This window comes from Coturnix japonica, chromosome 2, assembly GCF_001577835.2.
Source record: "Coturnix japonica isolate 7356 chromosome 2, Coturnix japonica 2.1, whole genome shotgun sequence".
In the NCBI taxonomy this organism is placed as follows: Eukaryota; Metazoa; Chordata; class Aves; order Galliformes; family Phasianidae; genus Coturnix; species Coturnix japonica.
Window position 1 is genome coordinate 54710460 of NC_029517.1, and position 17589 is coordinate 54728048.

A 17589-nucleotide genomic window follows, 5' to 3' on the forward strand; every position below is an offset into this window, starting at 1 on the left:
CCTATTAGTAACTAATCAAGAGCGCAACAAGTAGCTTGAGAGGCTTCGCCCTTGATGACACAACCTCTCTTCTTTTCGACTCTTTCTTGTCCAGCTCTCTTTTAATGCTACATATTTCAAAAAAGCAGCTATGGTGGACTTTTCTTTCACATCATTTGATAATTCCCAAGCATTTATTTTATTTAAATACTTCTTGAAGTATGACATTTTAGCATTCCAGGTCACTGCTACTTCAGTGGACTGAAAACATACTGCAAAATGCTCAATGAAGATTCTAGTCTTTTTCAGCCCTAACTTCTCTCTGTCAGGGCCTCATCTAAATGTTTCAAGCAGTTGTATTTCTATCCAACCCTGCTCAGTCACATATGTGATAATACCTGGTACCTCTTATATTGCTAACACCTCTCTGAGCTGTGCCAGCCCAGAACTATGCAGACTGATCCACCTTTTTTTCCTTTATCCAGCTGGACAAAAAAAAAAGCAATCAGTCATATGACAGGAGAAACTACAGTAGTTTAATGTCATGTGTATCCATGGAATCCAACCAAGCTGTAGAACAAACAAATGCTTTTCACAGCCCTGCTTCTCCAGCAGAACTGTTCAGCTGGAGCTGAACACTACCAACAAATACCAACTAATTCACCAGATGTCACTAAAAATCCCCGTGTTGGTGAGACAGAAGGAACAGACAGCAGTGCCCAGCAGACAAAATGGCAAGTCACAAAAATGCATTTTGAGTACAATTTCTGGAGTAAAAAAATGCCATTCACAAGTATTACGTACGGTTTTCCTTCTAATTTCCCACCAGGCCTTATACTCCACCAGCTACCACGAGTAAAATGCATGACCGTTTCCCTACTCTAGCATCAATCTAGTTCTTCAAATAGCCTTTTTTTTTTTTTTTTAATTAGTTAAATCCATCAAATCCAATTAATCTGCAACCAAATTAATGTAAATGGAGAACAAGAACAACCATTTTTGTGTAAGATTTCATTGATATGTTTGTACATACTTTGAGAAATTCCCGTAGACAGTCCTTTACAATATTCTCCTGCATAGAATCCTAGACTTAGATGTGGTTTCTGAGACTGAAGCAGTCTCAGACTTCTTTAAAGCTTCCATTTTCACAGCTGCTAACTGTGTGAGAACTTTGTTTAAATGCTAGTAAAATGTGTGTGCAGATACAGTAGCATATGCCAAATTCATCAGGGATGGAGTATTCCAGTGGGAAAAAAAGTGTGAGAACAACGAGGAATATGGGAGTGAGAACTCAGCTGTTTCCTTGCTGTGGAAACACAACTTGCATCAACCATGGCAAATCCTTGTGACTTTGGCACTGTGGAGATCAGCCTTCCTTGGATGCAAATGGACAAACAAGTAAAAGAATGCAAATTACTGAACTAATTCTTATTCTCCAGTGGCAGCAGGAGGGCTTTATAAGTGTTGTGGAGCTTCCAGAAAGAAATGGGAGAAAGGAGAATGTGCTTTTCAAAACTGCATTTCCTCGGTGATCAGAGATGTTGCTGCACACATCCCTTGGGGGTATTGGTGGATGGCAAGCTGGATATGAGCCAACAGTGTGCCCTCACAGACCAGAAAGCCAACCATATATTCTGGGCTGTATCAAAAGAATAATGGTCTGGAGATCGAGGAAGGTGACCCTGCCCCTCTGCTCTGCACTGGTGCGGCCTTATCTAGGGTACTGCATCCAGATGTGGAGTCCTTAGTACAGGAGAGATGAAGACTTGTTAAAGTGTGTCCAGAGGAGGGCTACAAAAACGATCTAAGGGATGGAATATCTGTCCTATGAGGATAGACTGAGAGCTGGGGCTGTTCAGCTTGGAGAAGACAAGGCTCGAGGGGAGACCTGATAGCAGCCTTTCAGTATCTAAATGGGGGCTGCATGAAAGAAGGGGACAGACTTTTAAGGATGCCCTGTTGTGACAGGACAAGGGGAAAGGGTTTCAAACTAAAAGAGGGAAGATTTAGACTGGATATAAGGAAAGAGTTTTTTACAATAAGGCACTGGAACAAGTTGCCTAAGGATGTGGTGGATGCCCCACCCCTGGAGACATTCAAGGTCAGGCTGGATGGGGCTCTGAGCATCTGATCTAGCTGTAGGTGTCCCTGTTCATTGCAGGGGAGCTGGACTGGATGACCCCTAAAAGTGCCTTACAACTCAGACAATTCTGTTATTTTATGACAGGTGCTCACTGACCCCAGCTGTCAGCTAAGGCTATGTCATTCATGGGGTCTTGAATATCTAGAGGCTGCAAAGCAAAGTGTACTTAGAAACATTAAACATTTCCAAAAACTTAAAATAGGCTCAAAATCACCTCCTGACTGCTCCCTCTTGCTAAGATGCATGCAGTCTGCATGTTATTTGACACACTAAAAGGAACAGTACAAAAATGGTGTTTAAAAGAGCATGTAAATTCAGAGATGTACCATCCAAATAATCAAGAAAAGCTGGAATGACATTTGCCAGATGACTTTTCTTTTGTGCTGATAAACCAAATATTCCATTGGAATGTAGTACATGAACCAGATTTGTAGCAAAGTTGCCTATTTCTAAGTTATAATGTGAAAAACATAAAACAGGTTTGTTAGTACCTGAACTTGTTGCATTTTTGACACATGCAGTCTGTGCTGAACAACAGTCTATGAAGCCAGAAACAGGCACATAAAATCCCTGAATATCAGAACTAGCTAATAATATCTATGTTAGCGACTGCTATACTACTGTCTCTTTATCCCCTATAAAACACTCCAATACATCCAAGCCTCAACACTGCCTTTCATTATCTGCAACTCAAAGATAAATTGATACAGTAAGCCCCAGTTTCCAACTCTCTTTTTAAAACACAATTCTGTAAGAGAACGTAACAGCTAGAATGCCTAGAATTGCACATACGTTCAAAGACTAACTCAGGACAGTGAGTCATTGATGCCTGTTTGGCTGTTAGTACAACCATTCACTTCCTCTAATGATTTAAAACTGATGCTGAAATTTCGACTTTTTTTTTTCTTTTTTTCTCCTAAGTAGGCTCTCACAAAGTTGTCAAATGTGCAGCATTTTATAACTTCTTCATACAAATCAGAGAGTTTTGAACAACGGCTATTGAAATGATGACCAGAAACAGACTTTTACAAAGTTAGTGAAGAATGCCACTGCCTGCTTCACACAGCCATAAATAACCACAGAGTTAGTGAAAGACTGGGCCTGGGACACACAGAAAAGATGGGAGTAATTTTAAATCTTACCTTCTGCACATTGGGTTTGATGCACCGAACAAAGAAAGGATTTGAAGAACTCAGCGTTGCCATTAAGGAATGAAGTGATTCCTAAAACACAAAGACAACACGAGTGGGCTTTCTGCACAAGTAAAATACCCCGGCAGAAGCTCTTATAGCTTAGTTCAGCAGAGAGTATCTACTGCAACACCTAGTGGTTCTCACCAGAAATTACAGTATTATGTAAGTCACGTCATTAGTGAACATAAAGAACAAATACATGCAAGCTTGTTTCTTTTACTGGCTGTTCTGATTAAAACCATCATCAGTGCCCTACAGTGAACAAGATATACAGATGGATAAGAAGGAAACTGTTTGCAAGGAAACATCAAGCTGGAAAACTGCTGTTTCAATTATCTTTGAATGAGTGTTTAAGACTTAAATTCTGTATTCTCAATCTGCTCTACTCAAGCAAGTCACAAAGCAGGACAAGGGGGTCTAAGGTGGAATTAAACAGCTGCAAAAAGCAGGGTTCCTCTTTTCCTTCCAGGCACCCCATTATCCATTTTCCCTTCAATCAGCAGCATATTGCGCATACAGAGTTCCCCTCTCCTATACAGTGTCATTCTTTCCTGCTAAAAGGACACTGTGGCAGTAAATGTAATTCAACAAGATGGCAGAAAAAAGACACAGTAGCCATTGTTTTTTCAGTACTTATTTTTCGAACAAGTGCCCCAAATTTACAAAAACTGAGTAAAGAATACGGTGGCAAAGAAAACATCTCTGAATGAAAGACAACACTTGCGGCATTAAGCAGTTCCAAGGTTATTTCATTTGATAGCTAACTGCATTTAATAACAGAAGGATAGATTACAAGGTTCAGTGAAAATAAAAGACTCCGAGTTTTGGAACTCTATATGACCCAACACACATTAGGCTATCAGTTATCTTAACCTCAAATGGGAGATAAAAATCACAAAAATCCCTCAGTCCTTTTATGATTATTATTTTAATTACACATCCACTCCTTTCCCTTCTGAGCCATCATTCCGTATCTCATTCCAACTTGCCCCATTCTGTATCATTACAGAGATACACCATTTAAAATTGAAGTTTTATATTTACTCTGCAGAGATACAAACGACTGAACAGAGCCCAGGCTATAAACGGCCCTGAAAACTAGCAATGATAATGCTTTATCCCTCAAAGGTAGTGCTGCGTGCCAGGCAGCAGACAGAATACAGAGCAAGCTGCCACGGAGGCAGAAAATTCACTTTTTAAAGGAGCAACCGTGTGTCCTACCATATGTTCTTGAGCGAAACTGCCAAGGGCAGTGTGTTGCAACAAATTCTTGCTTTAATCTGCAAACCAAGGGCTTTCTTGATAATTAAACGTGAAGTGATAAAGGCAACAGGCAAAGTAGTGGGGATGTGCAAAGGATTTGCTACAGAGCCAAGGAGCAAATGGTGAAGTGCCTGGAGACACAAATGATAGTTGTCTGGCTTGTTTGTCTTTGCTGGCCTCCAGACCAGAAGTCAAGGGCAGCAAATATTAAACAGTAAGAAGATACAAAGGCAAATATTTTAGTGTAAGGACAAATATTTACAGCTTTAAAAAGTAAAGGCTTCATATGTACAAGCCTGCATGAACATTGCTGTATCTATGGACACCTAAGTCAATTCATAGACTTCTATTAACAGTAGCTACGACTTGCACAGATTAGAAACTTGGTCAGTCTAAACAAAAATGAGTTGCTGTGTTTTCACAGCTATCTTTCATACAGGTAGACGGATTTTACAAAGCTCTGCACACCTTTAAGTCAGTGTCAGATGATGTACCAATCCAAAGGAAGCCCTGCTTTAAGCAATAGGCTGATAGCCAACTTCAACTATTCTACACGCACCCCCTGGCACCCTCCCAGCCAAGGCTGTTGAATGAAGAACAGCAGGTTAATTGACTTATACTAAGAACTTCGCCTTCATAGTTTCATTCAGTTTCATTTAACTGAAACGAGATGTACTAACCCCTGGGAGGCTTCAAAACCTGGAAAAAATGCCCAAACAGACCTTCTGGGAAAGGTATGGAAGTCAACTTCTTGGAAAGCACCCTGGCCAGTTAACGGTCAGTTATAGAAGCTCTAAATAAGAGTCAATCATGTTTTTACTTCATGTTTTATCATGTTTTATGCTGTCCATGGATCCTGATGAAGATGAGATGGAACTCTGTATACCACTTCTTGTAAAGTGGAAGCAAAAATACGATCACTTTCTATGCAGCAATGTCGGAAGATCTACTTTGCACAAAAATGAAAAACTATGTGGAAACAGCATGTTCTCTGATCCTGAAGAGATATCAAATAATACCACCCCATCACAAGAAGTGAGTATTCTATGAGACAAGCACAGAGCAGGCTGTCCATGGAATATAACATCAGTGTTTTTAATAAAATACACTGTGTGTATCCCAGCACACATCACTTGCTGTTCTGTCCGACAGCCAGCAATAGTCTGTTAGGATAAAATCTGCCCTCGGGGGGACTGAGTCTGCACCCTTTAAAAAAGAAAAAGTGAAGGAAGAGTGCAAATGTATATTAATTTAAGCAAAATGAAAGACAACTAATCCAGACTTGTACTCATGTAATTTAAGGAGGGGTTTGTGCCAAACTTTTAAATACTTTGCAGATAGACCTTATGCTAGATTTCAGTTTGGTGCCATTCTTGATGGCAAGGCTATAAAGACTCGTAAAAGGTGTTTAATAAAAATGTTTTCCAAACTACGTTAACAAGAAGTGCAACACCTTAATGAGATATTTTCTCAGAGCTTATTTTTTGTTGCACACAGGCACTGCCGTAAGGCTTTGTGCCACCGTGTGGTTAGTTTTGAATTAGAAAGAAAAAAACAAGACCAGAGACCAACCTCATAGAAGAGCTTTAAAATAAGGACAGGTAAGCAAGTGGAAAGCAATTGGAGTTTCATGTGGATGGTGTGATGTGAAGGCTGGCTTTTGCTTGAAGCTAGCTAGTATGCCCCATCAGTCAATTACTAAGAACAGTGTCATAAAAGAGACATTAGTGCTTCGATGCTGAATTTTCACCTATTTTGATCCACAATTGTTCTTTACTGAACGGGGTTTATCTGTCACTGATTAGACACAGAGCACAGATGACACAATAACTAACCTTGAACTGTAGACTGACAGTGGGTTTTCTGTGCTTGCTTCCGCATTTAAGAGTGTCTTGATTGTTGCGACTTGAAACGTGTTCAAATAGATCATAGATGAAATCAAGACTGAAACAGGAAGGAAAAATCAAATCTCTGAAGTGTATATGATTTACAACTATAAAATGCAGAGTAAGCTCTGTCTCTTTGAAAGCAACTCCTCTGTGCAAATACCAATTTTCTCCAAAACTTAGACTTTACCTTTGCAGAATTTATTATTCACACTATCAGTTTGGTATCTCTTCTTACCACTTCTACAGAAACATAGATCCTTTAACTCCATACAGACATTGGTGCAAGAGCAAAACCAGGTTCTGTACCTTTAACTCATTTGTTATTTCTACCTACATACTTTGGTTGACAGCTGTCATGTCAGATACATCACAAAAATAGAACACGGAACATAGTGGAGGAAATTCTCACTAATAGTTTCCCCTGCACATAAGAGCTGAGGGATTTACAAACAATTTCCAGAGCAAAGCAAAACAACTGAATGCACTAAGGTAGCAGCTGAGAACGGAAACAATTTGGGCTCCGTTTCCTCTTCTCTTGAGAGCCCTCAGTGTGTTCTAGAGTCTAAACCAAATCCTTACAGAAAGGCATGTGGTCCTGCTCCAGCTCACAAAGTACTGTAAGGATCTTGAGACCTCACGCAACAAAATAACAGGAGGCACATGAGTAGCAAAGACATCCAAGAGTAAAGTTCCAGTAACATAAACTAGTTTTGGAAATCTTTCCTTTTAAACTATTGCAATTAATTTGCACTGTGGTAGGTCCTGAACACTAAGCTTTCAAGCAAACTAGGAAATGCCAGAAATACGAAGTAACTGAGATATATGTGAAACAAAAAGCATGCAATCGCCTGCCTGTGAGGAATCCTGAAACAGTAAAAAATCAACTACTTTCAGTATCCTTACTTATCTGGTAGCAAGTCGGCTGTCTAGCACCCCTCTGCATTGAACAGGAACAAAGTACACTACAATGCGGGAAAGCCCGACTCAGTGAGAACTGATTACAGCCAGATTTAATATGTTTTTATTTCAACTCTGCAATATTATGCAACATTTAGTATAGTTAAACCCTAGAAGAACTAGCTGATATGATACCTCTTAACACGATATCCTAAAAAAAAATAAATACACATATATAATCACAGGAATGTACCTGCTTTCACGTAGCAAGTTCAGGAGATCATCTCTGAATGTATCTCTGTTCTTCTCCAAGATCCCCCGGACATCATACTGGACCTAGCAGGAAACAGAGCTGATTCGAACAACAAGCCAAGCAGTCAAGCAGCTCTCACAATGGTGCTACTGTAAAAAGCACTGAGGGAACAGAGTGCTTTAGTTAATTTTCAGCAGCCTCAGGGTAAAATTAAGCTAATGAAAGCTCTGTTTGGAATAATTTCAGCAAATAAAATTACCTCCCCAGCATAGTGCTTCACTCCAAAGTTGTGAACAGCAACTCGTGGTTTTACATAAAAAGGATTGTTCTAATTGGAGGAAAAAGAAAAGAGAGAAATATTTGAGGGAGTCAGGGAATAGAATAATATTATCTTCTAAAACCTGATTTAAACAAAACACTATCTTTCTGCAAACTTCCCAGAAGATTTGTACTGCAAAAGTAAACAACCATCTTATAATAATAGGATCTGTTAGTCTGGGATGCTCCAAATGCAATAAAAACAACAGGTTTACAGCAGCTACCAAGGCATAATACTAAAGCTGAAACCATCTGGTAAAACCACCTATTAAAGGCATTTTGAAAAGGAAGGCTCTGCCTTAAACCAGCAGTTACAAAGATCAGTAGACATATGCCTGAACCACCAAAACTCTTGACAGTATTTCCAGGATTACAACTAAAAATAATACAAATCTGTACAGAGAGAACAGCAACCCTTTGGTAAATTACATCAATGTGATCACTTCGTTAAATCAAGGGTAATGGAAAATCTAGGTAAACTGGGTTACTGAAGATTGTCACTGATCTAGGAGCAGAATTTGACCTGTTCACCAGTGTGGAACTCTAACTGGATAGTAGCAAGATATGACTGGACGGTAAGAAGATAACAGGCTCAGTCCTCAAAGCAAACAATCTGGTCTGCCATACTTGTAGGATAATATCCAAGACTTCTTCTACAACTATGAACCATATTTGAACCACAGACTTCTACAAATGCAGAAGGACCCTCCATACTGCACACAGAACGCATCAGCAAAACATGACATACAGCATGCTGGGCATTCAGCTTCTCCAGTAAAGTGGAGTCAGTAGCTTGAGGGAAATGGCTCTCTTCATTGATGAGCGCCAGCAGGCCAAGTTTCTAGAACAGAAAAAAATAAAATAAAAAATAGGCATATAATGAATTACATGGATACAGACCTTGTCCTCAGTTTGGAAAAATTACAACATTCTTGAAGTTATCGTTTGCAGAGAAATGCAAAGCCAAAAGTGCATGACTAAAAACCCAGTCTCCTAGAAGTCTGCAATTCTATTTTTCTGGCAACTTCCCTTTTGAAATAGATTACATATGATATGTAGGCAAAATAATGAAAAAAGAAGGTACCGGAAGAAGCCACAGCTTTCTTGATGTAGGGAATGTTTAGGTACATACAGTGACACTGACCCAGAATACAGCTCTAGCCTCTGGGATCTCTGGTGATCGGTAATTTAGGAGCTCCCCAAGTCTGAGTTGTTCAACAGTTTTTCTTCCATGAATCTATGAGGAGCGACTGAAGGAATTGGGGCTGTTTAGTCTGAGGAAAAGGAGGCTGAGTGGAGACCTTATTGCTCTCTTACAATATCTGATTGCAGAGAGAGTGGGCTTGATCTCTTCTCACTAGTGACAGAACAAGGGGAAATGGTCTCAAGTTGCACCAGGGGAGGTTTAGGTTTGATATCAGGAAAAGCTTCTTTACAGAAAGGGTTGTTAAGCGCTGGAATAGGCTCCCCAGGAAAGTGATTGTGTTGCCATTCCTGGATGTGTTTAAAAACCATTTGGATGTGGTGCTCAGAGACATGATTTAGTGGAGAGTTGTTAGAGTTAGGGCAGTATGGTTAGGTTGGGTTGGACTCAATGATCTTTAAGGTCTTTTCCAACCTGAACAATTCTGTGATTCTATGATCTATTTTATTTGAACCAATGAGAACTTCTAGCACCCACAGTGCCAAGGGCATAGCAGAAGATGCACAGCTTAACTATGCACCATGTAAATTAGACCCTCCCTTTGTTTTGCATATGTCTCTGTATAATTTCCTTTGATGTTCCCTACTTCTTGTACTAGCATAGGTGGTAAACAAAGTAAGCTACTTTGCAGTTAATTAATATATCCAGCAAGTTTTAGGCTGATACAACCTCTCAGAAACACAGTTCTTCAGGTGCACATTTTAATAAGTTACGTCCCATCAGCCCAGAGGAGCATCTGCCAGACTCCACTGTCCTAATGGCAGACACATCCTGACAGATGCACTTTCTGCCCACCACCACAGTTCTGTGATCACTTGAACTCAAAAAGTCATGTACTCCACTACAGAGATAAATTCATGCTGCTTTCTTGTATTGCTGTCAGACATGAACATGAATGAAACTACAAGTAACTTAGGCTTGGACATCTAGCCAGATGGAATTCAGCCATTTCTACGCAGTGATCTTAGATCTCATATGCCCTTTGTTGCTAATATTCCTTTTAATAACCATGCAGAAACCTCATGCTCTTTTACGTGTTTCTTTAGTACTAATCAGAAGACAAATTATAGATGAAGCAAAAATTGTCAGGTAACCCAGAAAAAGCAATTATGGGAGAAAGACATCGTCATTCTTTCTGTCCCATCCCATTCCCTTTTCTACCAGGAAAAGCATTTCAGCATTCTCTTCAGATTTGTTGCAAAATCCTCAATGAAAAAGATACCTTGTGTTTTACATTTTAAATTTGGACTCCGTTAAGTTCCATTTGTAATTTTCACTATTGTGGTGATTATTAGAGTAATTAATAGAAAAATACGCAAAAAAAAAAAAAAAAAAAAAAAAAAAAAAAAAAAAAGCAAAAGCAGCAAGGAAACATCTATAACTGAAGCAAATTCCCATTCTTTTTTAACCATTTCTAAATGTTGCTTTTGTATATGGTTGTACGCTGCTAAAAGCTACTACAAGGAAAGACAGGCGTGTTGAGCTTAGAATACAATCTAGAATGTTAATACAACACATGAAAGCAATCACATCAAAAGCTCACTGCTTAAACACAAGAGCCACTATCACCTATAATTGTTTTTAGTTGTCAGCAAGCGTTTTAAAAACATTACTTAAGAACACAGCCTAGAATTAGGTGATGCTTTGTTACCTTTTCAATAAGATCCAAGCATTCGCCATTGTCTGTCCAGTCAATATCTTCCCAAAGAAGACCTTCCCTAAGGAAAATAAGGAGTTGTGTTACTGATAACTATAGGGAAAAGATTTTAAATATACAAACAGGAGGAGATGATGGGTTTGTCTTGCAAACTGATGTGAAATAGGCTCACTTTTAAAAAAACATACAGACACAGAATAAGATATTTTCAAAGTAAGCTGAAGTAGCTGCCAACCCAAATTTCAAGTGAATATTTCTGTCTCCAGAATTCTTTCAGATTTCACCTGTGACTCTTACCTGCTGTATTCCAGTTGCTCCAAAGAAAAAATGTGCTTATTGAAATACTCCTGGAGCTTTTCATTTGCATAGTTAATATTGAATTGTTCAAAACGGTTTACCTAAAAGACAAGACATTTGTAAAAATGCATATGTCAAGTATTTTACTTGCAAACAATAAATTGAATCAAGTCATTAGACATTTAATAATCAAATTCCAGTGAAGATGACAAACATATACAGAACAATGAAGCATCAGATCCATCCGAAAAAGCTTTTAAAATGTACCTCAAAGTTTTCAAATCCAAATATGTCCAAAATTCCAATGGACTTGAAGTCCTCCTTGCTTCTGATTCTGCTGTTGATTTTCTTAATGACCCAAGCAAAACATTGAGAATAAAGTGCCATAGCCATAGAATCTCTGCTATCTATTGCCTGCAATAAAAACAACACAATGCCTCATTCATCACTGTAACTCAGAACTTAGCCAGCCAATGTTCTCTGCACAGCACAAAGCAAGCTATAATGCAAGCCATTTTTTTATTCCTACATACCTTGTAGGAATAGTAACAATAATTGTCTTAATAGTCACCAAGATTCCTCAATTAAGCTTTAACAGGATAAGTGATAGCATATCTAATCCACGTGGCTCTAACATTACATTTCAAAACTAAAGCAGACAAAGATTAGAAAACCACAGATTTAAACTGGGGGTGAAGAAAAGAGAAGGGTAGGAAATAGCACGTTATTTTGCCCCCCTTCCATTCTTTGTCTGATTCCTTTATTATAAATAACACAATTATTTTTAAGGAAAAAAATCCAAACACCCAATACAAGCATCAATAATGGATAATGTTAGCCTACATGATTACAATTTGGAGAAAAAATGTTAAGCAAGCAGACAATAATAGTTACAAGAGCCAAGCTAGAAGCCTAGGCAAGAATGACAGAATAAGATCTATAGAGATTTATTTCAGTCCAATTGCACCTTTCACAAAAAAATAAGAATTTTTGACAGCAACTTTAATGTATGAACTAAGCTTCTGTTCCTGAGCAACCAAAGGTTTAACTCTGATAGGAAACACATTTGTATATTTAAGAGACCACAGAAATACATCAAAACACAGATGTTTTTACCTGTTGTATACTAAGAGGTGTTAGGATTTCTTCTCCCCTGAGTATCATTGACCTCTGTGTCAGTGCTTCAGTTAGTTGTGTGGAGTCCAGCCCCAGTAGTTCTGCAGATCTACCCAGAGCTGCCAAAAGGAAGAGACAAATACATTTATGTCCTTGAATATGTACGGCACGGTATTATAAATCGAACAGCTGAAGGAATTCAATAATCAAAATTCATTAAGTCACTTATTTTCCCTCCTATTGCTCTATAACAAGGATTAGAACCATCTTCTTCTTACATCAATGCACGTTTCCATACACAAAAACTCAATCAGCATCCGCATGAATGTGTTTCTGTATACCTTGTGATGATGAGAATTAGAAAGACCAATGAATTTTTTTTCCTAACATTTATGTTTCAACGTGCATTTTTTCTGCAACGGGTAAAACAGTACAAACTGGGTTTTTTTGTTGTTTTTGTTTTTGTTTTTTGTTGTTTTGTTGTTGTTGTTGTTGTTTTCTATATATGAACAAATATTCGAAGTTCTCATAAGTCTAGTCTTTCCTTGAATAGGAAAATACTCAATAAGGAAAATACTTTTGCATGCAAGTTTCAGCATATCTCTAATGCAAAAATATAATTTTAAACAAGCAATTAAAGTGTAATTTCACTGGTATTAATGGAATAGACTTATACACTCAAGGTATTTCTTAACTGAGATCTAGCATCCAACAATGAAGTCTTACCTGCTTCATCTGTCAAAAAGCAAAACCAACACTTCAATTGACATTTACAGATGCTAAAATGCAATAAGACTTTCAGCGTCTCTGATATGGTCTGATATACTAGCAGTGAATTCAAATTTCACAGCCTTAAGAAATACTGACATACTACAAAGAAGTGCAGTCTTCTCACCTGTTTTAAAGGACACCTGTGCCCCACCAGCAGTGATAAATTCAATATTTCCTAGGTGCAAAATGCCAGCCAACAGCCTCAAAACTTCTCGCACCTCCTCCTTGCTGAACTGCATCACTTCCATTGCAGTCTGGAATGACACAAGGACTTATTTAAAAAAAAAAAAAAAAGAAGAATGCACACTGACTGAATAACAGGGGCAAGAACAAACCCACCAACAATGCTGCCAGGCCCAGTCATTACTGACAGAGGGCTACCAGGAGTTAATTCCTTTGCCTTCAGCCAAAAACTGATTATCAGAAATCCCCAAACTTGAGTCTACAATGCTCCTCCAAAAGAGTGGTCAGGCACTGGAATGGGCTGCCCAGGGAGGTGGTGGAGTAATTGACCCTGTAGATGTTCAAGGAATGTTTAGATGTTGTGTTGAGGGACATGGTTTAGTGAGAACTATTGGTGATTTGTGGACAGTTGGACTGGATGATCTTGTAGGTCTTTTCCAAGCTTGGTGACTCGATGATTCTCTCTGAGACCAGGTCATAGCTTTTTACCCTTACAGTTAAGGCACATCAAGTTATGGTCACTGCAGATAGACAGATGATGTGATACACTTCATTTTCCATAAATCATTGCTTACAAATGGAAAAACTGATTCATGCTGCAAGTGCAAAGGCTGAAAATGTACTTTGTATGGAAGACCTTTCATAACAGAGCTCTAAGAAAGGCAGCAGTACTATCAATTCTTCCCCATGCCTGCTGTGCAGCTCCTTTCTGTCTCCTACAAAAAGACGTACAAAGGAAAGAATGTCTGAAGTACGGGGTCTTGAGAATCATCTTGTCTCGAGGACAGTGTCCATTAAGAAAGCAGAAGGGGGCAAAAGAAGTTTATACTAAGTAATGTTTCCGGGACCTAAATTGTAATAAAGTGGGTGAATAGAATAGGAAACAACTGGCAAGTGAGAACGACAAGATTTCTGCCCACCTCCTGTTCCAGGAAAGCAGCTGAGCAGCATCATGCTGTGCTCAAAGCATGTCCATGTTTCAGACAGCACAAAAACTCCACCTGCCAACTTAATTTCATACTCCACCCACCCTTGGGTGATTAGCACAAATTAAATGTCAAGCTAATCCACTTAAGCTATGTGACTATAGAGTAGGTAAATTACCAACATTTCCAACAGCTACCCTCCAAATTAGGAAGTCTTATACTAAACATAACTACTGCTTCAAATTCACTTTAATTTTTCAATTTGGCAAAGAGAGTGAAGTAGCTAAGCAAATATCATTTGGGACAGGGCATAAAAGCATTCATTTGTATTGATTTTTAAAACCCACTACACATAACCTCAGTGATTTGGCAAGCAATTAGCAAATATACTAACAGTACACTTTAATTGCTGTAGCTAATTGCTGACATTAGCATGGGTATAAGGCATAAAGCCGTCCAGAGAAAGTCTTCATCAGCACTTGACTTTCAATCTGAATTTACATCTTACTCATCTCTGTCCTGTAAATTACTCTGTATGATTGCATTTCCCACAAGATCCGTATAAAGCTTTGGAATGAAAAAGCAGTGGAAACAGACATACCTGTAATATAAAACAATCTAATAAAAAAATCTTTGCAGAATAGGCTGGCTACTTCCCAGTTGCTGTCCATTCTGACAGTTTTATGTGAACAATTTCACGTAAGTAGCAGACATAAAACAAGTCTTTTTATAAACATAACTGTCCATTTCACTGTAGATATAGTATTTCTATTTATATTGGCGGAAGGCAAAGGAGGGACAGGAAATCTACCACTTTATTTTGTGAGCTTGTATAATAAAGAACAAAGGGTGACTCTGTTGTCAGAGGATGTTTGGAATGAGTCGGGTTTAAAGGCAGGATCCCAGAACGTGCCGTCTGCTCACACCTCTGCTTATGATGCTATGTTCTTTTCAAGATATGGGCTGCTCTGACAAAGGGATTGCAGTTCATGTTTACCTCATAACATGCTTCTCCAACAAGGCATATAGATAATTTTGGTACAAATATAAGTGGTATGTTCATTATCCCAAACTCCTGTAAATGTCCCACAGTTGGGCAGGTACAGAATTGCAAAGATATGTAAAAGCCCTGCTATCTTCTCAACTGATACTGTTTTATTTCCCAAACATAATCATGTTACTTAATCATAATCTAATTGGAAATGGCATAATTAAAAATCAAATACTGGAGGGGAGGTAGAGATGGGCTCAAAGTGACAGCGGTGCATTACCAGCAAACTTAAGTCCCTCTCAACAGAGTCCTCTATGGGAGAGCTTCAGACAGAAGCAGAACATCAGAGAGAGCACAGGTAAGTATAGGAAGCCTTTGTTCTCTGCTCTATCAGTTGGTCCCAGGTGTCTGCACCTCTAGCATTTTCTAAAGAATTAGTGAAACAACTCACAATGACTTCTTTGAAAGAATCCTTGTCACTGATTGTCTTATCCACTATACATCCAGACTGATTCAGGTAGTGGTAGTTCTCCGGTACAGATAAGTAAAATGCATCTGATGAGGAGAGAAAAGAGGAAGAGTGAAAAAACATACCCCAAAACAAAAGCTCTCTGCAGATCAGTATGCCAGAACTATGCAGTTCACAATTTGTTTGCTCATAATTATGACAACGCATGCATAAAAATCTAAATTAAAATCAAATACGGAGTTTTATTTTGCTGTACGATAGAGATAATTCTACTTTTTAGCATGCAAAGACATCAGGCCCAAAGGGAGACAGTGAAACAGCTTTAGGCAAATTTGCACATACACAAATGTCATTTCTTTTGTTCAGTGGATTTATTCTTTATGAGAGAGGATTAGAGGAACCAGGATTCTCTTCTTTGTTGCTGTGGAGTTATTCAATACTGGCAAAAATACTCAGCTTGAACACAGTGAAGCACATTTGTCCCCAAGTAGTTTTCCCAGGGCCACAGCAAAAGCTGAGAGAAAAATTACCCACAGTTTGGTGACATTTCTCAACTAAGCAGGTGACTTTATCAAGTAGAGCTCAGATTCACACTCCATAAATTCCAGCTGGATAAATAATCTATTTCCTCACTTAGCTTATCAGGTTTCTGCTGCTGTTACCGTGGTTGACTGCAGATATAGAGCCATTACAGTTGTGGTATTTGAGCTTTGCCACTCACCTTTCTCTCTCTCTTCTATCCCTGCCAGCAGAGCATAGAATATATGATAATTTCTTTCCCCGGGATTTTGTCTTACTACACGATTCTGTCAAAGTAAAAAATAGTTTCTATTTCAGCATTTGTCAACAGTTTGCGGGCTGGTTTGGCCCAGAAGAACTTTTTTTATCTACTGTTTAAAGAAAATATCAAACAAAATTAACAGAGAATAAGCAAACGTGAACTTACTTTTTCCAATAAATCTATAGCCGAGAACAAAAATGCTTGTCAAGGAAAAAAGCAAAAAGAAGCTAATGCACAAGCTAAAATTATAAACTTGAGCTACAATAGATGAACAAAGTAGCAACAACGGTAATATTACAACAGTTAAAATGTCAACATAGTCCTACACCACGTTCTCCTCCATGCCATCAAAGACTTGCAACTTCTTACAGCATCTTACAGCACCTTATTTCTAAACAGCATCTGCTTTCCTTTACTTTGTCTTTTACATAAAGTTTGGGAGCAGCTTTAATGATGAAATTTGAGACATTTCTCTCTTGACATTTCTCTCTCAGGCCTCCATAGAGGAGGTTGCAAATGGAGGCAAATCATCAAACAAGGATACAATCTATAATTCTTCCTCCCTGAATGTTTCCTTTCTGACAGATGTTCAGCTGAATAAACTTCCCAAAGCGACTTGAGTTGTTGTTGTAAACAGTCTTCGCATTGCCAAAAGCTTCCATAATTGGACTGCGAAAATAAGGAAGAATGACAAAAGTGTTAATGTGCGATCAGAATGACATGAGTTTCACAGGAGACTGGTGGACAAAATAGCACTCTGTAAAGGCTACTTCTAACACAGACCTCAGCGAAAGACAACATCCTCAGTACAATCCTCCATTTATTAACAGTGGACATCTCAACTTTCTATCAAGAGATGCAATTATTCAAGACAAGAAGACTGACAGTCCTGAATTACTTGGCAGCTTAATCTGTAACTGTGCAAAAGATGTGCACTGCTTTCATTATAGCAGTCAAATCGCAGAAATAAGAAATTCAATTCACCTGTTGTACAGATGTAGGAAAAATAGGGTTTGTAGCAAATTAAAAAATATATACGAAGATATAGTCGGTAAAAAGATAAAGATGAGATGAAGCACGATAAACAAAAGTAATAGCATTTCAAATTGTCTTTGCTTTTAAATAGCTTAGAACCACATGTTATTTCATTTGAACACAGAGAATTTCTTTATGCTTGTGTAGTGTCCAACTCATCTGATGCATTTACTCATTTGTCTTATCAGTCCTCCTTATCTTCCATATACTGCTCACACAGTTTA

The 17589-nt window shown here is 38.5% G+C and overlaps 1 protein-coding gene across 1 annotated transcript in view; it reads right to left on the reverse strand.

Moving 5' to 3' along the window:
* Window positions 1-17589, reverse strand: part of MYO10 (myosin X) — a 144844-nt gene that overhangs the window by 47140 nt on the left and 80115 nt on the right. Inside the window, exons 6-19 of the mRNA XM_015854415.2 lie at window positions 16875-16999; window positions 16496-16509; window positions 16271-16355; window positions 15532-15635; window positions 13105-13234; window positions 12210-12328; window positions 11361-11507; window positions 11094-11194; window positions 10791-10857; window positions 8684-8776; window positions 7877-7945; window positions 7618-7700; window positions 6414-6522; window positions 3265-3345 (exon numbers count right to left, since the gene is read on the reverse strand). Of these exons, the coding sequence (XP_015709901.1) occupies window positions 3265-3345; window positions 6414-6522; window positions 7618-7700; window positions 7877-7945; window positions 8684-8776; window positions 10791-10857; window positions 11094-11194; window positions 11361-11507; window positions 12210-12328; window positions 13105-13234; window positions 15532-15635; window positions 16271-16355; window positions 16496-16509; window positions 16875-16999 (1327 nt within the window). The remainder of the gene's footprint in view (window positions 1-3264; window positions 3346-6413; window positions 6523-7617; window positions 7701-7876; window positions 7946-8683; window positions 8777-10790; window positions 10858-11093; window positions 11195-11360; window positions 11508-12209; window positions 12329-13104; window positions 13235-15531; window positions 15636-16270; window positions 16356-16495; window positions 16510-16874; window positions 17000-17589) is intronic.